Genomic DNA, 25,153 nt, shown 5'->3' on the forward strand with positions numbered 1-25,153 from the left:
AGTATTGCATTTTTTGTAGAATATTATAAATAACTCAACAGTATCTGAAACGGTTGTAACGTGTAACAATAACTAATTGCTCCAACAAGTAGAATCATTACCATAAATCTATTCTTAATCTTACCCAATTTTATTTATCTCTTAGTGAAAAGCTAAAAGTTTTCCGATTTTCTACACCCGTCCCTCTTTCCCTACACTGAATCGCGTTTCTTTTTTTCCCCCTCGTTCAAAGAGCTCCCCGTTAACAAATAGCAAACCGGATTTTGATTTGGTTAACAACATTGTAAACAGAGCCCTTTTGAGCTTGAAATAAAACACCCCACGGTAAAAACCCTCGAGACGCACGGCAAACCCGGCATTGCCTACCAAACCTCCCTTACACGGGACACGGATGAAATCGGTTAGGATCGATATTGCTATAATTGCAAATTTGCGTGTTAAACCCAAGTTCCACCGTGCGTCGGCGTTATACCACCGTCAGCTCCTTAGTCCCTTCCGGCAACTTTTGCTAAGGATTTCAGCAGTAGCTTTATGCGGATCATGTTTACCAACACACCCACAAAGCAGAAAAAAACGGGACGCCCTTCGGCCAAGGTCGAAACGAGCCGCAAGGCAAGTGTTCCTTTTTTTATGTTTTCTGTGTATGTTTTGTGTTGTTGTTTTGTTGTTTTTGGTTTCAAACCGTATTTTTTCTTGTCGCTCCCTTCGGTTTCCCTGGCGCTATTTACCTTCTGGCGAACGATCCCAGCACAAACAGTGGTAGCCCCCGGTCAGCTGTGATAGTAGTGTGTGTGTGGGGGTGCGGATCGACAGCAAAAAAAAAAACAGAAGCAAACTATCGGAAAGATATATAGTGCAACATCCAATGTGAACCGTTGCGCATAGCATCCAACCGTATGCTCGAAAGATAACTACCGTTTCCATAAACACGCCGTTTATTTACGTGTCAAATCCAATGGCGGAAGTAACTGTACCAAGCCGATCGCACCATTTCCACGGACCGGGCCGCAGGCCGCAAGGAAGGAAACGGATGCAAGAGAGAGAGACCGGTGTCGGGGCAATAAATTCCATTGCTGGTTCGATTCCGGCCAGCGTTCGGCCTTTCCGTCTGATGGTAGATTTTTTTCCCCGGCCCTATTCTCACTACGTTTACTTTCCGTTTTTTTATATATCTCCTGTTTGCTACACTGCCAACTTCCGTTATACCGATCATGATTAAGTGTGAGCTTTCTTCCTAATGCCTCCGTCCGATAGTGATAGTAACGCAAATGAATGGCCACGACGACGACGACGACCGGTGAAAGCAAATGGGCTTTTGTGCCGGCGAATTTGAATTGAATGTTGCGAGCTTTTGACACAATTGGATGGTTTATGTTTTCGAAACCAATTTATGGATTTAAGTAACACGACCGGTTAAGCTGCACTGAAATATAAACTAAATGTAGGATTTCGATAGTATTTATTTGTATTTATGGCTTGTGTTTGGGTTTTGGTTTCAGGTGTGTAAGATGTGTGATAGGATGTATATTTTATCGTCCCGCTCAACGGAACTTCATTTCGGATCGGAATGACATGATACAATTTCGTTTTGCAATTTAGAATATTAACCTCAAAACCCGTGTACAACCCCGGTTTTAATATATCTTTCCTTTCCCGTTGTCTTTTCTCTTTACAGGTGAGTCTGATCGTACAAAACTATCGTCGAGCTGGCAATCACATCAGGTACCCCGTAACCGATAATTGAATTACACGTGTCAAGGGAAATTGTATCCCTTCCCCAAAGCGCGCCCACCATCATCCTGCGCTTCACCGCGCCATTTTATGGCAACGACATCGACAGCAATTTCTAATCCGTACCCCATACCCGGTTTGTGGGCTTTGCGGTCAAAGATTCACGATAACGGGGTGTTTTTGCGCACCGAAGGAGGAATTTTAATTAAAGTTCACAAATCTTCAAAGCGTTTGTCGTTTCGGTCAACCGCAAAACCTGTGGTTGTCTGGCTTTACCTCTTCACGGTATCTTTTCACGCTCTGCAGGAGGAACGAAAAACAAAACAAAACAAAAAAATCTGTACTATAAATATGTATAGCATTCGCGTTTTGAAAACAAAACACAGAACGAAAAAAAACGCTCCTTTCAACCACAATCTATAACGCTAACGAATAGAAATGGAAGAAAACGCTCGTTTCGAACGGAGGATCTTTTATGGCGTAACTACTTGCAGGGCGGAAGCATTGAATTGCAAGTTTGCTGGGTCATTTGAATTGAACCCGTAACCGCATTCCGGTGTAATTTGTTATGGGTATTTTTTCCGGCACAAGAAAAAACCAACACTATGTTTTGCAAAAACCAAGACTTAACCATTTGGAATAACGATTGTACCATCGTTACTGGTTACATTAAGTACGATCGGTTGTGTGTGAATCGCGTGGTACGATCGTGTTGTCTCGTGCATCCAAAGAAATGGATTGTAACAAATAAGTATCTTTGGGGAGAAAAAAACGATAACTCGACATATTTTTTTAAAACTTATTGTAAAATATTTAAACCGCGCATTAATCGAAAAGAGAAAAAACCTCTCTCTCTCTCCCTTGGGATAATTTATTAGCTTGTTTTTGTTAAAAATTTCTGAAAGTAATCAATGACCCGCACCAAAAGAGAAAATGGCCGGCAAATTATACGCTGCATTTGATTATCTATAGGTTTTTTGAGCAACACAAAATAAAACCGTGCAATGTGCGATATAAATGATCGTTTTTAAGCCGATCATGGTAAATCTATCTAAATATATTGAAGATTTTTAAGCTTTTAAGCAGCATAAATAATGAGTTTTCTATAATTTTTTTTTACTTCTTAAAAATGACTAAAGACTTATTTTACCACGTAGCTGCATAGTCAGTTCTTGCGACGGGGAGACGGTCTGGATGGAATTTGATACCCGGTCGTGCCGTGTGCAGCGGCGCCATTTATCAGATGCACCGTCCCCAGTGGCATAGATCAAATATTATGATCAAATTTTATTTCATCAAATTAATAGATAAAACTGGAATTATAAAAATTATTATTTTTTTTTTTTTTTTGCTCGGTTAGAACGGCCTGGCTGTATCAAGACTTTTTTACCACGTAGCAGGATAGTCAGTCCATGCTACGGGGGGACGGTCCGGATGGGATAACAGTGGATGGGATGGGATGGGATAAAAATTAAATTGTTGTCTTCTAAATTGGGTTATTGAAAACATTATTTTCAACATAATAAGCAGCATAAGCAACATTTAACCACTTCTACTTATGTAAAAATCCCTTTGCGCAGTTTGGGCTTATTGTTCCTCGAATAAAGTGCATATGCTCGTGAAATTACCACAACAATTTCTTTATGAAAGATTGTGTAGAATATTGCTTCAGGCAAACGGCAATGTTCTCCCAGGACCATTTTCGCTTGTTTGCGTCAGTCATGTAAGACTTCAGCAAACTAAACTATTCACCCTTTCCCCGTTCACGCTCTCTCTTTCTCTCTCTCTCTCGCTCTCTCTCTCTCTCTCTCTCTTCCTCTCTCACTATCTCTATAGCTCTTCATGCTTCTCATGTAATTTTCATCCTGGAACACTCGTTCCCAACCCGTACCAAAATTTATCCCCTCAACTGTTCCCCCCAAATACGCACTCCCTTCTGCACGTTAAAAGACACCGAAGTTTAACTACTACAATCGCCATTTTCATCACTCAATCCCAGCCTCGCTTCAGAACGCGAGGTTCCCCACTCCCTTTCTCCTGGCGCCATCGCCAGCGGGACGGGCTAAAAATTTGCCTCATTATACTACATAACGTCAGCATAGGACGGATTTTTGGGGTTAAGTGTCTAATTAACGCCGTCAAACGGCGCACTAACGCTCGTTCGTACCGCACCATGCTTTTTGCCAACCGGGTTCCGGTGCATCCTACAACCACCTCCCCCCCCCCCCCCCCCCCCTTCCTCTCCTGAAAACCCCTAAACAAGGATTGTTAGAAGTTTCTCGCGCAATCCGGCATCCGGCGGCAGCACTCACTTCACGTGTATAAATCTGGAAGGCGCCCGTTGCATAACTTTCGCACCGAAAGGGGAACGCATCTTCAGATTCATCTTGCGTGACGGAAACCGGAGAAAAGGCTCCGGCCATTTTCCCCGGCACGGTGCAGGTGCACTGGCGTTATCATTTTAATTACACTCTTGCGAACTAACATTGAATTTAATTTCCGCCCCAAACATTTACCAGGGAGTTGAAAGTTTGGCACTCAGCGCAATTAGTTTTGTGCTCCCGTTTTATTTTCTTTTTTCGGCAATTGTTAGTTGCTTGTATCCAACATACGGCTGCAAGAAAAGAAAAATCGTTGATGTAAATGTTGCTTCCTTTTTCTTTTTTTGTCTGCCATCACCATACTTACCTGTCCACGATGTACTGCTTTATTCATGTATCTAACCACAAACATTTGAGGACACATTGCAGGAGCTCCTGTACATCTACAGCAACTATTCTTACTACCCACGGCGCAGTAGTTTTCTAGTGTATGTGTTGCATTAAACTACCTTCCCTACTGGTCACACAGTCGTTCCTTTTTACCTGTTCCATCTGTTCCACCTGTTCCTTACGAAGTCGTCCATCCATCAACGTATCGCTAGCACTTTCCAGCAGTACAAACAGTATATTTGTATATTTTCATAAATCGCTCTAAACCGCCACGACGGTCGAGTGCTTCTCGGAATGCCCTGTTGTGCATCATAAATATAGGGTTGGGAAGTACTTTCGGTTTTCCATAAAGAAACACCTCGGCCGGCACTGCATCCCTGCATGGCTGGCCAGGCTTAGACGATGTCATCACCGATTCCATTCATCCGCTTTCCGAAAGCGTTGACAAGATGGGTAACGCTCACCCAGCCTTGTGCCGAGCTGAGAAGCAGGTTCCTCCCTTACCCCAGTGGAGCCGTCATACATCGAGCACAATAAATCACGACGTCAGGACGTCGTTTGATGTGTTGAGCTGGATTGTAAACACTAGGCACCTGCACCGACACACTGGATTGTCGTATTGTCCCGGGGCCCGCACGTTGCATCTTCTTCAGCTAACGAACGATATGCTCAAAACATAACGCCAACACCAACAAACAACAGCGACACCAGATGTGCTCTATTGCGAAAGCCCTTTCATGAGCCTGGTCCATGTTGCTCTCCAGCGCTGGTATGATTCTTACACGAACACAAACAACGACGGTACGATACGAGTTACCTATCAGAGCCGTTATATCGAGCCAGCTTATAAAGAGGGATCCTCCCAATGTTCTAATATTTCTCTCGCCCGATTGCCTTTCAAGCCGCTTTCAAACTGGTATCGTATCGATTTTAAACATACAGTTCAATTTGATCTCACCGCGCTATTCGGGTTAGTGTAAGAAGGATCCTATCACGCTGCATGCGTATCAGTATATCAGAGGCCGGGGCTCAATTTTGTGGCGGCCTCCAAGTATTCCACGGATGGTGGCGGTTGGCGAAGGGTAGGAAATACCGAAAATGAATCGATGTCTACCGGTAACGATAATTACTAATTCTACTCGCTGTTTGTACAGCATAATTTCGATGTGATTGATGATAAATATCTAATTATCCGATGTGCCTCGTACATAGTTCTGCTGTTTGCTCGCACTTTGTCAGCGTGCAAAAGGGGAGGGCGGTCAGTACACCTTTGCTATAAACCGAGGGAACCATACCTTGGGAAACGAAACGATGAAATGTGTGAGTGTGGCTGTTTGAAAATTAAATGGCAATGCACAAGTGAAAGCTTAATTTGAACTATGAATCATACACATACTCTAATTACATTAGATTTACCAGCAGGGTACTCGAAAGCAATGCCCATTTCCGTAGTAGTTCTGCGAAAAACAACATTTTCTGTTAGGAAAATAGGTTCGAAAATCACTCTCTCTCGGTAGAAAGATCGATTGCAACACGCCACTTGCTAATGATGATCTATCGTCATTATATTTTGATGAATGGAAAACGTGTCCGTAATTTGGTTTTAGCAAAGACCAGCAAAGTTTACCTTATCAGTACGTTTATTCACATCTTCAAATCGAATAAATAGTTCGGAACTTTTCCACTAGATGGAGGTGTTTTTTCACCGCAAGGCAATCCCTATTTATGCATTTTATGCTTTGTGAATTTGTAAGCGTTGTTAATATCGTATGATAAAAATTAGCTTAATTTCAAATCGATAACAAATGAGTAAATTTTTTTGCAGTCATTTTAAATACGTATTTTAAATTAAAACAAGCGAGATATATAGAAAATAACTAAAGAACATTGTTATCCAAATGGAAGAAACCGGTTCGCAGTGGAAACAGATAAGCAGGGATGTCAAACATATAAAAGCACTATGCAGTATTTTTTTTAATTTTGCATTCTAAGCAAGCATGAACTGCAAGGAAATAATGTTTACAATTAATGTTTTAAACAAATCAATCGTATCGTATCAAATGAGCCAAAACTGTTGTAAATATTTCAATCAAAAATGCACCAAAAACTGCATATGCACCACAACGAACATGCCAGAGTTTGACAACGGCGAAACGTTCCATCTTTGGCGTCCCAACGCAGCAGTGCAGCATCATTCCTTCATTTGGGAGGTACATCACTTATATTTGTCACTCTATCGCGTATGTTGAAAAATTTGTGTGCCCTAGCGCCTAGTGATTTTTCCCCCTTAATTAGAAAACTAGAAAACAACACCAACAGGCTATTTGTAACGTTCCCAAATAGTGAGTGCATGTGTGCAAAAAAGTTGGAGTACAGAATGGATCGTATCGTGCGGATACATAACACGCAGAGCGTTTCCAAAATGTTCGCCGCCCTGCAAACGATGAGGGTGGAAGAATATCTTGTGGACGTTTCAATCAAATGCGAGAAGCGAACAATACGTGCCCACAAGTTGGTGCTATCGTTGGGCAGTAGGTTTTTTAAAAACACCTTTCGAGATCGTATCGCCGACCAGGTTACGATAGTGCTGGACAACATATTGTACGAAGATATGGTCGCCATCGTTGATATGATATATACGGGCATAGCAAGGGTAAAGCTTTCCCAGCTTAAAACACTTTTAGCAGCGGCAGAATCTCTGGAAGTGAAAGGATTTAACGATTTGCGACAGTTCCTTACGGATGATGGGTTTGATTTCGAACGGTTCGAGGCCATCTCTAAAATTAATTCATCCAACGTTGCAGCTGAATCGCAGTACCAGCAACAGCCAGAACTTCATACGCCTACAATCAACGAGTCCGTCCCAACGCAGCCCTATCAATCCAAAGCAAATCAAATATCATCGACGGTCAATGATGATCGCGTGGTGCAAATCAATGCACAGCAGATGGCCAGCTACCCCAGAAGCGCTTCAGCAAATCTTCCATCAGTTCCAAATTTGTTGTACTACACCAATGAAGCAAACCCACCAAGATGCGCATCCGTGTTTGTCAGTAATGAAGCGACACCATTACCGTCTAACTCTGGCAACACTTTCACTGCAACTGGTTCTTCGATCAATATAGAATCATCGTTGAATGAAACGCCAAAAATTCAGGCATCTTCCACGATCAATGCTACTGTTAGAAATGATAATGACAACATCGTATATTACCCACAAAACAATCCACCGTTTACACAAGCACTGGTAACCTTCATCGATCCCAATCAAGGGCAGGTATTCATCAACAGTGCTCCACCTTTGTACAATTATTCGATGAATCCACAAACTATTCTGCAACCGGCTTTCCATGCTGCAACCGAACCGACAAACAGCAATACTGCTCCGGGATCTTCAAATGTTCGACCGACCGAGTCACGGCCCAAACGCGATTTGATGTCGAATACCGCTCAACGACACGATGTGGCTGATGTGGTGGTCATTGATGATGATATCGAGTGTATAAGTTATGTCTGTGGCGACGATAGTAATGAAACTGTTTGATAGAACCACATAGTACCTGGCACATAGTATTAACTTTTATTTTTCTCTTAACATTTTGGAGCACGTATGCATTGTATCGATTTAACACAACCATAATTAACAGAATGCTGTACTCTTTATATGTATTTATCACTAATATTGAATAAATTAAGGTTGTTAACAACACACCACTGCACATACGTATTTTCAGTATTACACACAATTTCATAATCAGAAGAAGAAATTCATAATTATCTTTTCGAGCTAGTAAACACAGTGCTTTGGAACTATGTCATGTAGCTAGGCAATAATATAATATACAAATTAATTAAAAATGCCTCATCAACGCCTCGAAGACGGGCCTTGAAGCAGAGTGCCATCGAGCATAATCTGAAAACAAATATCTTTCGGGATGATTTTCAAGATTTGACGAATAACATACCTAAATTGGTGTAAATCCTTTTCTTCTAATTTTAGAAATTTAAATTAATTGTTAAACATAAAAAACACTTCTTCCACAAGAAATGCTTGCTGAACGACATGCAAAATCTGGCGAGACAAACCTTAAACAGCTACACCGAAGGAAATTTTATGATCGTTAAACCTATTTCATCTGCCAATTTTTATAAACCCTCGACCGTGAGCGGCACACCAAGGTTGCAAAAGGCGCCGGAACGTTGGTATTTATTGCATGGCCCCTCGGTAGATCATAAAATCTTGTCATAACATGAAGCCGCGCCGCGTTGACGAGTGGTTAGCCTCGGATCGTGTTGTGTGCACCGCCCGAATGATCGATTTCATGTTGTTTCGTTTTAAAAAGATTCATTTTTTTATGTTTATTTTCTAACCTTGAAAAGCCGAAAAGGGTTTTGATCTTTTTGATAGTTCCAGCCGAATTCAAAATTGGTTTCGCATGCATTCCATCCCAATAGTAAAAACTATCGCCTAATCTTTGCAAAGCTTCAATTCATGAAGTGAAGCAATTCTGGTGTCGGTAATGAAATTAAAAGAAAATAATTTTGAGATCCTATAACTGCGTAGTTCAGGAGCACGGAATTGATCAAAATGTTTGTTAATTTTTTTTTCTTGTAGATGTATTTTTTTGTTTGTTTAGGCAATAGGTTAGGCAATAAGTAATTTCAGTATTCTTCGTACGTTTTGTGTATTTTTATTTATTCTCTCTTTATGTAAATTTATTTTTAAGAGCGGCCCGGTATGTGATAAACGGCGCCGGTTCCACACGACAGGACCGGGCATCAAATTACCATCCGGACCGTCCCTTCGTAGCAAGGACTGACTAAATCTCTATAGGTCTTGATATGGCCTGACCGTTCTAAAATGGAAAAAAAAATCATAAATGTATTTTGATTTTATTGGATTAGTACATGGAGCTGATGATTAACTATCCAACTACGTGTAAATCAGGGATGAGCAACTTTTTAGAGCTTCTGGCCTCATTCAAAATCAGAAACTGGTTGCTGATGCCTGGTGTAAATAGATAAGCTATGCTCCATAAAAAGCAACATAACAAGATGTGAGAATGGGTGAATTAATTTGTGTTCCGCTAATATATTTTTCGAATGCCCAAATTCATCACAAAGCGAATGTATAAATTAGCCCTACACAACACATCAATCATAAAACACGTTCAATAAGCTATCAAACGAGCTTATATGTATGTTCGTTAGAACGGTAGAGCGTCGGCAAATCCAAGACTTTCCACCCAATTTAATAGCCAGATTTTAAATTCCGAGGATATTAACATACACGACAACCCGCACCTCAAGAACTCAGTGCCGAAAAAAAACAATCTACAGTAAAATAATTGACTCTCACAACAATGCCATTGTAAGCGTATTCTTTAACAAAGCTATTGTCTACACATACACGCATAAGCGCATTGGAACTGTTCCATGTTTTCATTTTTCACCCCCTAAATCCTTTCGCAACGAATGGAGCGCCGAACTCGAAGCTGGAACTGTACTACATCGTCTCCTGTAAACCGGTTTTGCTACACATCCACACAGTGACGATGATGTGAGGAGTTTTAACAGTCAAACAACCTTTTACGCATTACAACGGTCGCGCGAGAACCCACCGTGTATGGTTGACGCATGGTTAGGCATACGAAAAAAAATCCCTCAAAATCATCCAGTTCGGTGGACGGAAGGAAACTGGAAAACCCAGCTACACATTTTACGTCCGATGGATGGAAAGTTTTAACTTCATGCTAGCCTTTTCGCTAGTCTCACCCCAGAACCTGGACACTATAGACAGGGTTTTTTTTCTGCTTCAACATACTCGAGGATTGAACTACGGTGCAGTTACAGAAAAAAGCTTCCCCCGACACGACATTCCATTCGTGGTGTACCACAGGACAAAAGCTACTGTTTGAATGTGTGTGTGTGTGTGTTTGTTTTTTTTCCTACTTTCCACGCCACGGGTCTTGGGGTTGGTTCATGGTAAGCCACGAAACACGAACATGTTACATAATCAACTTATTAAAGCAATAGCCACAAAACGATGATGTAGATCTGCACGCTATTTACTAAATGGTTGCTTGCTGTTGCTTCTTATTGGTTTTTTTTGCGCTTTTCCCCTGTCCACACACTTGGTTCTCCTTTCCTCGATTTCCTTCCGAAAAACAACAATCCAACAATCCACGACCTTGGCAATACGGCAAGTCTTTCCATTGGCTTTTAGTTAAAGGAGTAGAGCCACACTTCAGATTAAAAAAAAGAAACACAGCGAATAACGTCACAGTATACAACAAAAGTTTTAAACATTATTCGAAAAGCAATTTAAACTGGCAAACAACGGACAAACATGATCCCAAATGAGACTGTGGCACAGTTTTCCGCTTTCTTTTTTTTTTTGCTTACTTTGGAACATGTTCATTTACTACTTGCTTAGTTGCTTTAACTTCTTTATTTTATTTCCAGCATCCTTAAAATAGCTTGCAGCTAAACACACACAGACGATCGCTATTGCAATCGCTTCGCACCTGCACACTAATTCTTGGGCGTATGTAAGCTTTGTTTTTTTTTTGACATATCCACCATCATCCCATCGTTTCGCGCAATCAAGGCCGGAATTCATAACAAAAAAAGTTTTTCATCCGTAACCGAAGCAATTGGAAACGACGAACCGAAAAGCACAAAAAAAAATCGCCCGGCCCAGGCCACGGTTTTTCAAAACCAAACGATACTTTTCTGTGCCGCACGTTTGCATACGTTTGATGGCCTAGGCACGGCAGGCATCATGACGCTATGTCAACGTGCCCCAGTAACGAACCATTCGAGCAGCCCACGTGGCCCATGTTGAAGCTTGCGAATGCCAAAAATCCTTGCCCCCTTCCCCACGTGCTTCAGTTCAGGCTGCTTTCTAGTTCTTTTGCCGTTATTACCTTTGTTTTTCGGGAAAATATATACAAGCTTGTATGCCTGTATGAGTGTACGAGTTTATTTTTTTGCATCATGTTCTAACCTTTCCCGCCAAAAGAAAAGAGAGAGAGAGAGAAAAAAACAACAAATCCGTAACCTTTTCCGATTCGCACGGATCTTGTGGGCGTTATGTTTGTTGGTTTCTGGTGGACCCAAGCTGGTGGTGTACACTTTCACCAAACCAAACACATCCCAATGTGTTACAGCACGTTTTGCCTGCCATTGCGAATATTGGTGCGGGAAATCAGCATGGCTCCCCAATATGGCCAGGCATGAAGGATAAAACGCGGCCACCTCCTCCTCTCCCTACCCCTCCCCCACACGGATCCTGACGTTCTTCGGTTCGGTTCGGTTTTATGGGCCGGAAATAAGTGGAAACTGTTCTCAATTTTGGTTTCTGTCAGCAACGAAAACACGACTCACGGGAAAAGTTTAAATTAAAATTTCCTTGACAAAACAAAAACAACCAAAAAAAACTCTCCCTGAAAATCCAGTATCACAAAGCACACACATACACACATACACACGAAGTGGGCTAACCACTAAAGAGCGACTACCCGCGACTGTAAGGCCGCACGGTCTGTACAGACGGTATTAATAGCCCCCAAAATCCAACAGGAAAGGCTTGCAACATACGAACACGAAATATAAGCGCCGCGTGCTGGTAGAACAAGGGAAGGCAAAAACAAGTTTTTACCAAAACACACACACAAAAACGGTTAGCATCTGTTTCTTTTAGTTTCGCCTAAAACGGTAGACCGGGAAGAAGGTATACATTCCCGCGGATCGATTTGAAGGAACCATTTTCTAACAAAAGCGCCCATTGCAACATGCCTAACATTTAGGTCGGGAAGCAGCTACGTATGGAAGACAGCAGCCGTCTTACATTTCTCCCTCATGAATAGGTATGCAATCGATAGATCAATAAGACAAAAGTCCAGTCACATTAAGAAATAAACAAAACAAAAACCCGAAACATGGAATCTGTAAATGTGCGGCACCAATCAACCCAAACCTTTTGCATTCACATTGCGCATAAGTGAGATGACGCAACTGCCCCCAATTCGAGAGCGTGAGTAATTTATTATCGATAAATACAATGCTGCATACATATGTATATGTATGTGTATGTCGCTAAACTTTCGACAACACAAATATGGCAGATCCTTCCGACTGTGCTCCCACAGTTCCCTCTTATAGTAGAAGCAAATACGCAAAACATCGCATTCCACAACCGGAAGTGTCTTTCATGTGGTTTTACCCGCGAGACAGGTATTTGCATTTTGGTGCCATAAATCATTCGCAAATTAATAGCCAACAAGCAATATAAATTACGTCAATTCATTCTTCCCCCGTTTGCCGGGTTCACGGGGTATGCATACTGTCACGCACAACAGCAATTGGACAAAGAACAAAAAATCGGTGCTTGGATGCTGTACTGACGATTTTACGTTTTGTATAGTAGATTGCACCAACACAATGAAAAAGGAATCACAAATTTGTCATTCGACAACCATTTGTTAACAGGCGTCAGATTTTTCTGTACATCTTATTGTGTATGATATCCCTACAAACAGCAATGTATGAATGCGAATTACAACAAATCACATTTTCGTATAAATTTTCCCGTTTGTTCTAGCACATCTTCATGGCATGACGGTAGTAAATGTTTTAACTAATACCGAACCCTTTCACAAATGTGTAATATTAATAAGTTTTGTATAATTCGACATTGGATACATAGTTATGATTTGTTATTATAATGAATTTTTAATTTTTTAAATTTTATTTTATTATATGATTACGGCTTTTGCCGTATTGTCAGCCACAGAGGGCTGAAGTAATTACAATTTTCGCAAGGCATTTCCTCCTTGTAATTTGCCTTATCCCGGGCATACTCGGTTGTGATTCTGGGATTTGTGGCTATTGCTGTTTTGTTGCTAGTGCTGTTGTGGATGATCCGAAGTCTGCTTTGCAGCCTTCATTGTATTCCTTGTTATTGTTGTATATTTGTGGAGAGTGGTTGATGTTGGAGCTACTATTGTTGGTGGTGTTGGTGAAGATGGTGATGAAGTGCACCAATAGCGATCTTGTCACTATTATTATTATTATGAAATTGTATGTGAAATTATTTCATATTCTTAAACGGAACGACAATTTATCATCAAGGCGGTTTTGCTTTCAGGATTTATTCGAAGGAATTCGGACAGAGTTTTCCCTTTTAACAATAAAATTTTATTTTTCATAAACGTTATTTTTACTGAACAATATCAATCTAATCCTAATGCGAATTATGCACTACTTCTTTATCCTGCATTCTCTCCATATCCTTATCAGTATCTATTAATGTAATTATTGAGTATTGTCTATCGTATTTTAACTTCCCTATACAACAACCGATCTTGAACTTTGCTGTGGAGTACTATCTAGCTATAACTATTCTATCATATTTTGGTATATTATTCTATTTTTTGATCATGCTTAGGCACCGCAAGTATTATAACAGCGCTCATATTACAATTTTCAACGGGTTTTATTTACTCTGAAAGCTAAGTGTGAGAAAATTTTAACTGATGAACCATGGTAAGGTGGGATATATGGTGGTGTTTATGGTATCGGTCGTTATCCGACAGGCCCGGGTATCACATTCCATCCATACCACTGACTATCCTGCTACGAGTAAATCAAGTACAGGAAAGCCAGAAACGATAAGCCAAGGCCTTCCTTGAGGTTGTAATACCATATAAGAAGAAGAACCATCTCACCAACAAGTTCACAGTAGGGATTACAAAGATAATGACCTTACCAAATAAAGCTTCAAGTTTCCAAGTTTCTATAATTAATAATTAAGAATTACACTTTTGAAGAAATCTACTTATTTTAATTTAATATGAATTGGTTGAAAAAATGAAATTTGATTGACCTTGTAAATGATTAATGTTCTTCTTCTTCTTCTTCTTCTTGGCTTAACGATCCTTGAAGAGGAAATTCTAATATTCAGTATATTTCTATAATCACATTTTTGCTAATGACTAATCTATAAAAATTGACGCAATTCCAAGTTGGTGGACGTTTTGCTTACAAGTGCTCCATATGTGTTTGTGTAAAGTACTTTGAAGTATTATAAACATTTTTGGAATGTGGCTCTGAAGCTGATATTGAAATTTTTTTCTCTTATAAAAAAACTCCAAAAAAGAAATACCAACCAAAACAAATAATTTTCCGCAAGATCATCATTAGAATAAGTTACATTTTGTTCATGTTTTTTGCATCTTTTCTTTAACTTCGCTTAAACTGTAGTCCCGACGTTTGATCCATTAAATTTATGATTTCATATTTTTAATAGTCTAACATTCACCTATTTGTCCTCAATGTTTGATTGAAGTTTGTCATTTATTTCAAATATTTAATATTTGATTCGAATAATATTCTTCAGTTTTACCGATCAGTAAATAATGTTTTCCTTTGCAAAGGATATTCATTACGTTACATTCTACTGTTTGAATTACAATTTGACTAACGTCTTGAAGAAACGAAAAAAAGTTCCTAAAGCTTCTTCTACTATACTATGCTACTGATTCCTCTCTTATCCATCACCATAACTGTATCACGGTTATGGTTCATGTGACCGACACAGCCAAAAACTCTTCGTGCAGACTAAGAAACACACAAATGGATCATCATTATAATGCGCAATGTTACACGATTTTGTACTTTGGCCAAAAACGTACATCACTAGCTCAAAGAAATCGGGCACCGTCGGTTGGGGCTACCAGCAAGCACACACACACACACATACTCGTCATTCACTTCACCCACCCTACCCACACGGGAAAACGTGTTGCGTTTCGTGATGATGTCTTCATGATACTTTGCGCCAACCCACTATTACGCAAATGAAATGTTCACGATATCTACAGGCCATTACACTGTTAATTCAACCACGATTCGGATGGTTTGAAACTTTTTACGCAAAAACCGAATAACCGTCGTCCCAACCGTCGTCTAGTATCCCTTTGCATCCCGATACAGGTTCTTCCACCATTGGTATAAGCACCTAAATAACGACGTTGCATCGGAGCAGCAAACTTCATGGACGTACTCGAACTCTGTCGGACCGAAGTTCGACCGAAACAAACTTGGACGCTTCATGTCGTTAAAACAGTATCGGTACGTAGGACGCTGTTCTGTTTTACTAACCATAGCCCCAAGGAAAAAAGGTACTCGAACCGTACTTGACAACGATTCGGCACCATCCAGCAGCAGGGGAACTATATTTTACGCTTTGCAATATGTACGCTCAACCTGGAATCGCGATTGGTGCTTCTTTAATGGACCTTCAAGCTGTTTGGTGTTTCCATTTTTCCTTCCTACGAAATTATATTTTTCCTCGCATGGAACATTTGTAAGATTTCTACTGTACAGAAACGATGGAAAACTTTCATTCCCGACCACCAATTCTTCATTCCGATGCAAATACACACAAGAACTACTTCCTTTCTGCTAAGAAATGTTAGATTTGAACGATCGCTTTGAAAGCGTAAGTTTGATATAGCTTGCAGGTGGAAAAGTTTTTCATCATCGTTTCTGTTTACGTTCCTGCACCAATTGTGAACCATTCCTCTGATGTAACGCCAAAAACCCACAACACATTTAACTACCGAAACAGTTCCAAAACAACGATCAAATGTAATTGTGTTGGGTGGGGTGCAAAAACAAGGAAAAAAACACTCGCGTAATGTTTTAAATAAAGTACCTAATTGTAAAATTATCACAAACCCTTTACACACGCATCCACATTCGCATACATTCGTTTTTCGAAACAATACGCTACTCGAGCTGTAATTGATTATCTCAATTACATTTTGGTTTAATTTCTGTACGACAAATGGTTTATATGCAATGAACACTTAATGGAATTTTATGAATCTTCATCAATTGTCCTCCTGGTTTCGTTTGGGTGCATCGTCAAATCCCCCCACCCCAGTCCGCAAACCATTTACAGCCACTTGGTTGGGGTTGTCAACCAACTCGTCCGGTTGCCGTTTTTTTTTTAAACATTCTACTCCGGAAACGCAACTACCCCGCATCACGATGGCTCGAGGTCATTAAACAAAAGTGTAATTAAATTGTTGAAAAATAAATGGCAATTAATCTCTCTCTCTCTTCCTCCCCGCTTTTGAACTGTGCGATACGATGCCTCTCCGTGCACATAAAGCTTTGCGTCTGGTACTACGTTTGGACGGATGTCCGCAAGCTAGTCCAGTTGACAACCATTTGGGGCGAAGCGCGCGATTGACAAACACCAGTGCGAAAAACCGCCGCCACCGATGATGATGATGATGATGGCAATATCAGAACGCAGGGGTAAAACAACATACCACGGCCGGAGGGAAAAAGCCAATATAATTTGATATTAAATTTATTAAAGTTATTTAATTACGATCTGCAACGATTTCATGTTCCCATTTTCATGGACATCTTTTGCTCATTTCGCGCCAACATAAAGAACTTCCCGCCCGCCCGCGCAAGCTATTCATGCGGTCCCACGCTCACAGCAAGTCCTTTTTTATGTTTCACTATGGCCACTTTTAATCACACACACACCCACACTTTTGATCGTATTGCACTGTCTCGAAAAATGGCGATGCAGGACAGGACTACTTTCCGGATCGGTTGCTAACGTTTCTTCATCCTGGCCGGGCCTGGAATACGTTTTTTTAGGGGACCTTTTTCCTTTCAGCTCACCACAGCGTTATCGTTGCCAGAGGATACGCGTGCACTCATGTTTTTTTTTGAAGCTCGATTTTCACACTGAAATGGGACCGGCATGTCCTGGACCAACATTCCTACAGAACCCGTGTTTCGCTAATTCCGAACCGAGGCAAAAATACACACCACTTTTATTACTGCGCGCCCCACATACAGCACTAAAAAAATTTTTTTTTTGGTGGAGCCCCGGAAAGGATTCGTGAAAAAAAAAAACAAAAATCCCCCAGAAGCGATAGAGATGGCATATAAAATTATTGTACACACAGATGCTGAACGGTGGGTGTGTGTCTGTTTCTTTACGGGGAACGCGGTTCACCAAAAAAAAAGAAACGATCTCTGGACGGCTCGCGTCCAGCAGCAAAAGGACACACCACCGATGCGCCGGAAATGTACAAAAGCGACGAAAAATGGGAAACGAAAAACCAAGAGAGACTAGGACACATCCATCCACCCATATCAACGAAACGTAGACCACACTTGTGTGCCGTCTACATATCAACCGCAAAGACTGGGCAAAGGTTGAGGTTGTTTCGTATTGTGCAACCCTTCCTTCCTCTTCCCACAACCATTTCCGCATCCCTTTGCAATGGGTGGGTGGTTTGGAGGTTTACTGTATCATTCCACATACCATCCAATGGCCCCACACACACACGTACTACCAAAAGTTTTTCGTTAAAATTAATTTAACGTAAAACACTGCCCCTTACCGCTTCCGGGGCCGAAAAGAGTTGTAATTTATCACTGTGAAAAAGTTGAAACAGGGATGCTTTCGCGCTACTTTCCGAGTTATGGGTTCAGTTTCAGTTTCAGTGGCCACAACTGATGATTAAGAAAGAGGAGTGCGCACTCGTAGGGATGGAAACCAGCTATAACACACTGATGGTCTGCACCACGTGTTTGTGTGTTCATGCGTTCGCACATTATTTTTTTGGCTTTTATTTATTGAATGTTGTCCGACTTCCAAAGTGCAAAAAAAAACCCACAAAAATCCATCCACCCGGATGCGATTAGGGTTGGACCGACCGGGAAAAAGAGCGTTTCCTGTATGGTCATATATTTTCCAAACCTATGACCGGATATCGAAACATGGAAAAGTGTTGAAAATATGTCTATGCACGTGACCTTCCGTTTTCTGGTTTGGTAATGGACAGAGATGACATTTTTTTGGCCGTATTTGTGGTTGACCTCGATGGTGTCAGATTAGACAGTGGGTTAGTTTACTCTATTGGTTCATGGATGTAAAAATATTCCCATGAGACCCAAAAAAAAACCATCGCCAATATCTGTTGACTGGCGAGTTGATAAATGTCACCACTTCGCAGTATCATGCAGCCAATACATCATTTGCAGCGTTAGTTTCTGTTGGATGCGTTACGGCAGCCAGGGCACTCACGTACGCTCTCCGCGAGAGGTCTCTCGGCGAGTACGGACGAGTACGAGTGTTCGGCGTCGATCGAAAGTGGTGATCGGGGCCAGGATCGTTATCGGGGCGAATTAACCGGCGGGAGGATTAACCGTGCACCGAAAATTGACAACTGCTCAACCGTGATGAACATTTGTGAGGATGTCAGGTTGGTTAAAATTATTAAAATCGTCACCAAACTATGTATTTCAAATGATTTTATTTTACGTTCTTTTTACGTAAATTTTAATTGTTATTTGACAATAATTTGGTTGCTCCAGAATCAGTTTTAACATCAAAAGGATTACCATAATATAGTATACAGATACTATATACGCTTTATGTAGATATATAAATGTCCTTGATATTATCCGTGGAAATCGGTTAACCCGGTCCCGAGCACCCCGGACAATCGACGTTCTACTGTAAATCATTAGCAAAAATTGTAATGGTCCACAATCTGACACATGGTACGTAATCTGACATGCGTAAAATGATTTCGTCACGTAAAATCGCTTGAAATGGTAAACAAAAAATGCTAAAATAATCGGTCCAACGACCGAAAATTTCTTCCGCGGACCACTTCTACTTAAACCACGGCCCACAAATGGTCGGCGGACCATAGGTTGGGGACCACTGTCTTGGAGGATCTCACTACGAGGCGATCTTTTCTACGCACTACTAGACCGGTTGCTTTGGATTCAATAAAGCGACATAAAAGTTTCGTAAAACGGTCGATTATACAATTGAATGCAAACACTGCTCATATTAACCAGTTTAAACTGTATTTTAGATATCGTGTGGTACATCAGGTAGCTATTTTATCACCAAGTATCGTCCCAAATGGACATAATAAATCGCTCTATTAAATTATTATTTATTTCCTTTATTATATAGCAATTTTTAAAAGTAATTTTTTAAACACTAATCTTACACCACCTTACATCGAAGATTTCTAATGGTTTAGGATGCCGCTTTGAGTGCTTTTCCAAAAATTAAATCAGTGAACAAAAATCGGATACAAATTTATGGCCCTCGTACCGAACCGGCGCTTACTTTTAAACTTCCTCTAGAATCAGCACTTGAGATACACATTTTTTCCGTTGCCACCGATTGTTTCACCTTGCGAGCAGTATCCACCATCAGCACTACGCGGCTCGTGTCGTCGGTCCCACGGTGGTGTCGTTGTGATTGCAATAAAGATTTATACTTCCAGCACGTTTTCCGTTTTCCACATCGTGACGCCAACAGTATTACGAGCGCGACGACGATGACAACGATGGTCAGGATCGTAAAGTGTTGATTTAATTTTGTCTTGTGTTTCTACTCCATTCCCCCCAAACCCTCTTTTTCGCTTTTGTCGCTTTTGCTGTTAGTTTACATTCGCGCCTTCTGCACGTTAAACACCTTTTGCGGGCACCACCGAACCCGTCCCATTCATATCCATTTAACTGCAACGGTATCCACAAGCCGGATGGACTCTTGTGACTCCCGCGGGAGCTTATCGGAACCCACATTTGATAACACGGCCCGTTGAAAGAGTGTTTGAGGGGTTTCATTTTTAGTTCCACTTTCGTCCTTAAAACGCCGACTGCACTTATTATTCTAGCGCGCATGAGTAACGATTCGACGGAGGTAAGCTTTTCCTGTCCGACCGTACCGTACCATAGCCTGGGTGAACTTTTGCTTCAACACAACCTGATGGGAAAAGAATTCGTTCGTTTTGTTTTTTTTTGTTTTCCCACAGTACGAGTTGTACCTACGTGGTCAATTCAATAAATGCTTTCTCTCACGTTCGCACAAGTGTTGCCCTAATGTTACGATAAATTTCTCTACTTTCTAATTAAAACCTTTTCCATCCATCGGGTAATATTTCGGTACGACAATTCAATTTCCAATCGGTGCATTCATGCATTCATAAAAAAAGAAAAAATACATAAAAAGGTCCATCCATAAAATACCTTCGCCATTCACAAGCAATCATACTGTTCGGCAAAAGAAAAACCCAGTTGGTTATTGCACTTTCACAACCATGAATCTTTATTGTACTTCCAAGTTGCGATAACTGTGGGACATATCACATCCACAAACGATCACCTGTCGACATTACATTCACCCATGTTTTTGCCCACCAATTTGGCCCAGCTGCCTTTCAAAACGTGTATGAATTTAGCAACGCTCTTCTGGTTCATCGAATCAGCAGCTTTCTCTTTCTGATCCCCCTTTTTCCGGGCGCGTGATAATTTTAGCCCACCCGGAATCGTGGCAGTAAACGTTTGTTGTATTGCTTGCTCACTAGGCAACTAAACATTACTACCATCAACCATCCCGACAGCTAAGGGTATGGGGGTCACCGCCGAATGTCACAATGGGTTGACATCTAAGTGTTTTCAGGATGCATGAGCTCTCCACACGACTACGACGACAACGACGACGACGACGACGACGAGGATGGTTGTAAATATAAATATTAATTAAACCGGGATACCACTGCGTGTGCGGTTGTTTTGAATGTAAATTACATTTTCATACACATTATGATGGGAGCTTGTTGGGTGGGTTGTTAGGGCTAGGCGCTTGAACGAAAAGCACTACGGTTGGGATGATCTTCTCATCCTGTTGTCCGTGCTGTTTTGCCAACTATACGCAGCATGGAAGTTTCGCCAATGGAGTCGCAGTAGAATGTGTCTATACTGGGAACACAATTAACTTACTCGATTATATGAAATGCGGAACAAAACCCAGACTAAAAAGGCTAATTTAAATGTTTAGTTGTGTGGTCGTTGTACAATTGGAGGCGTAAGGATTTTCTCACTGTCTCTTGATGGAACAAAACCTGTCGAAAGTTTCATCATGATAAGCATCTAAATATTAACAGCCAAATAAAGATTTTTTTTTTAGTAAATGATAATGCAACTATTAAACGTTGGGAAGGAATCATTAAATTGATCTTCAACAGAAAGAAGTTTTCCTATCCTTTTTTTTCTATGCAAACTGTAACATGCGCTACTTTATTACCGAATCGTGTGTCTGCAAGAATTCAATCTTCTTCTTCATAGTTTGTTGTTTGTGGACTCTTTGGCCCAACGATAAAATAAAACACCAAACTCGTCAAAAAGCGTGACACGTACGAACGTTACTCCCAAAAGGGCGTACCACCCTTCGGCAAACAACGTAATATCCATTCCATTCCATGGCGCTTTCCACTCTTCACGGGAGGGAAAGCGCAATAGGCACGGGAAACACGGGAGGCAGATTAAATTAAATCATGCAATCTTTGCCGTGCGCACGAGACCGCACATATAGCCAACCGTACAGTGAACGCATGGCAATAATCCTTGGACTAATCGTCACTGTACTCCCTGTCCCCTGGTGGCTAGTAGGCGTTTCTAGTAAATACAAATTACAAGCGATAATTACGATTATTTTGATAATAATTTTTCTCACACCCAGCGTACTACCCTGGTCCGATACGATAAGCTTTCCAGGACATAATCAAAGGTTGGTAACGCGGTACGTGAAATGCAGCTCGTGCCACACGCAACGTTTGACAAGAAGCAAGTACAGCCGGGTACCAGCTCCTGAACCTAACTAGTATATTAAGTGCAGTCAACGAGCCGGAAAAGCCAACCTTTCCCACACACACACATGGTTAGTGTTCCCACTGGTACAAGGGAAACGATTTTCTTTTTCTTCGTGTATAAGGAATTGTTGTATTGCCTATTTTCCTCCCGAAGAGCCCCCTGGTGGTAATGGTGTAGCGGTGGCCTGCAAAAGAAAATGAGAAAATTGTGAAAATCGTTTGATTATAGTAGCAGGAATTTTGTGGCCCTCTACAACTGGGTATGTGTGTTAAGGTAAAGTATTTCTCGGTCACATTATGGCTCCTGAGGGGTAGGCCAATACAGCCGAACGTAACCGCTACTAAGGGGGTTTGTACATAAACATTGGAACTTTACCCACCCATCGTTAGGTACGATTTAGGTCTTAATCTGGTATGTCAATGATGCTTGAAGTAGGCAATTTTGTACGAAATAGCAAACAAACTTCTGTTCATCGGAGATTAAATGAAATTTGATTTCAATTAAAACCCTACCGTCAGTCTTCACTACAGTTACTAAAGCACCTTTCCAGCCGCAAGGGAAGTGCAGAAGTATGCGGTTTGCTTTCCCTCACCTGTGCAACCGTTTGGCCATACTTCGTAGCACGCCTTTCACTTCATATTTTCCAATCAGTTAATCAAACAAACTGTTCGCATGATGATTCCAAACACGCGGAGTCTCGCATTTTAGCACTAATAGTTTTCCAATTCCTTCTCGCTCTCTAGGCAATCCGTCAGGCCGTACGTTAGTAAATACAGCTACCTACACGCCGCTTGGTCGAACCAATTGGATTGATTATCTTCAGCAAATAGGGTAAAACCACACACACACACATCACGCTTTGTTTACTGTGGGTTGGGTTCTTTATATGATTGATGTATAATCAAACGAATAAGTTTGCGCTACTGAAGAAAGCCGATAATTCCGGACCACCACATTTTCAAACAGATGAAACGAAGTTATTATTCCCGTCTATCGTTCATAATATGTTTAAGTCACTAGTCACAGGTGACACACAGAGTCCCAATAAGCATATTAAATCTAGGTATACGAAACCTGTCATTGCGCGCGCAATTTCAATGCCATCCCACTCCCCCCCAAAGAATTTCAAAGGTAAACAAAAGATTTCGCTAGCCGCGGACGGCGAACTTTGACAGATCAATGTCTGGTGACAGGTTCTTCAATCCAAATGCTTTGCAAAGTGAAAATGCAGCATAGGTAACGCGTTTATGCTGCAATCCATCACCTGACAACGGTAACCAGCCAATCAGAGACAAACACGTATTGCCTGTTCCTCATCTCCGTACGCATTGAAATCAGTTCACTCGCAGCACTCTATCGCGGTTGAAGTGTTTGAAACGTTGCTAATTTTGCGGGCCGCTTCACTTTTGTTGACTCTGTTCATACGCATATACAACAGTTTCCGTCATGTTGATTAGTGGAAAACCAAGTTTGGGAACTAATCTCAAACAGTATTGTCGTAATGCTAGTGATGAAGCACGCGTGAAACGAACGATTCTTTTGCCATATTTAGCGAAGCTGAAACGAAGCAAGTTACAGGGTGGGTTTTTATCAGGTTTTACTATCACGTCAGCTACTATTTGAAGCCAGCACTTATCTTAATTTAAAGCCTTTCTGATGCTAATAATCGATTTTCTTTACTATTTTTATCATTTCTATTACAGGAAAACCATTTTTCGCGGGACTTGACGAGCACCTGAACGATGAGGATGGTAGCGGTGGCGGTGGATTTATCGGCGCCAACCAATTGCAGCTAAACTCGCCGGCTAGATCTTCACCACACTCCAACGGATCTGAAACGACGGAACGTTTTTCGCGGAAAGTGTTTGTCGGTGGTCTGCCTCCAGATATCGATGAAGGTAAGTCCGGGTCGGGAGGCTGTGTGCATATTGTTTCCAAATTTGACTTCTCAATTAAGCACAACTGTGTGCGCTTGAACGTGACCGAAAATCTAAAAATGGCGTTTATTAAAATTTTGCCTGCACTCGATTACATGTCTCAGTAGGATGTCGGCAAGGCACGCTGTCCCGCTGGCAGAAGCTTTTGCTTATTGAAAATTTTTAACTACCTACACAACCAGATCGTTGGCTACTGCGTTTGGTTTGCATTTGTAGCATCGGGTGCCAAGGAGCATTGTAATGTGTTTTTTTTTCTTTCCTTTGAATCACTTCCCAATGCCTCGGTGTGTAATTTCAATTTACAGTTGGCATGTGCAGTGAAACATTGCATAGTTTGCGTTCTGCTTTGCTATACGCTTACGAACTATAACTTTATACGCAAGGCTTAATTTACCAAACAACAATTTCAAGCTGTTGACACCACGCAAACCTATTTTATTGTCCAAAGTGAACCTCTATTCAAAGCATACTATACATTCGCTAGCAGTTGTTCAAACATTCGAATCAAATTCGTTTCTAGAATGAGCAAACCTTATTCACCGATACCGTCCAGTTTTGAGATAATTGTCCACTTTACGAACTTGCTGCCGAGTAAGTCTTGAGACAATATTTTATGGCAATGTTTTGGATACAGTCTTTTTGCAAGCATGAACCACCTTTCGTTGATTTTGTTCTGGCATCGGCCAATAGAACCGACACAACACAAAAGGATGTGGGAAACGATTCACAAAAAAAGACGCTTATTGAAATAGTCCATCCAGTGTTGATCGTCTGTTGTAACATTTGCATTCCAAAGACATTTTGAAATACTTTTACAGTTTATTGCTTGATCAGGACGATTACAAAAGGTAGTTCGAAATGGAGTTCAGAGTGCTGCTCACTGCACAGTTTGTGTTTGGCATGCAAACACGCTTTCTTATTCCTTGGAGGCGTCCCTCTATTCGATGTAAATGGGTTAGATATGTGGCTTGGGCAATGGTTCCACAAAAAATTGTTTTTCTAAACACCTTCACAAAGCTCGGTCATTGTGCTGTCATGCTTTTCTTCTGC

General features: G+C 41.1%; 2 protein-coding genes across 7 annotated transcripts in view; both read left to right on the forward strand.

Moving 5' to 3' along the window:
* The window catches only part of LOC125765772 (cytoplasmic polyadenylation element-binding protein 3), a 220,136-nt gene that overhangs the window by 173,336 nt on the left and 21,647 nt on the right, over positions 1-25,153 (forward strand). For all 6 annotated transcript variants that reach the window (XM_049431233.1, XM_049431232.1, XM_049431230.1 and 3 more), the window contains one exon: positions 23,870-24,064. In XM_049431233.1, coding sequence (XP_049287190.1) covers positions 23,870-24,064 — 195 coding nt within the window. The remainder of the gene's footprint in view (positions 1-23,869; positions 24,065-25,153) is intronic.
* Positions 3,976-10,120, forward strand: LOC125765806 (protein abrupt-like). Its single transcript, XM_049431284.1, has one exon. It carries the CDS (start codon positions 6,685-6,687, stop codon positions 7,984-7,986), a length of 1,302 nt encoding a protein of 433 aa, XP_049287241.1. The 5' UTR covers positions 3,976-6,684; the 3' UTR covers positions 7,987-10,120.

This window comes from Anopheles funestus, chromosome 2RL (genome assembly GCF_943734845.2).
Source record: "Anopheles funestus chromosome 2RL, idAnoFuneDA-416_04, whole genome shotgun sequence".
In the NCBI taxonomy this organism is placed as follows: Eukaryota; Metazoa; Arthropoda; class Insecta; order Diptera; family Culicidae; genus Anopheles; species Anopheles funestus.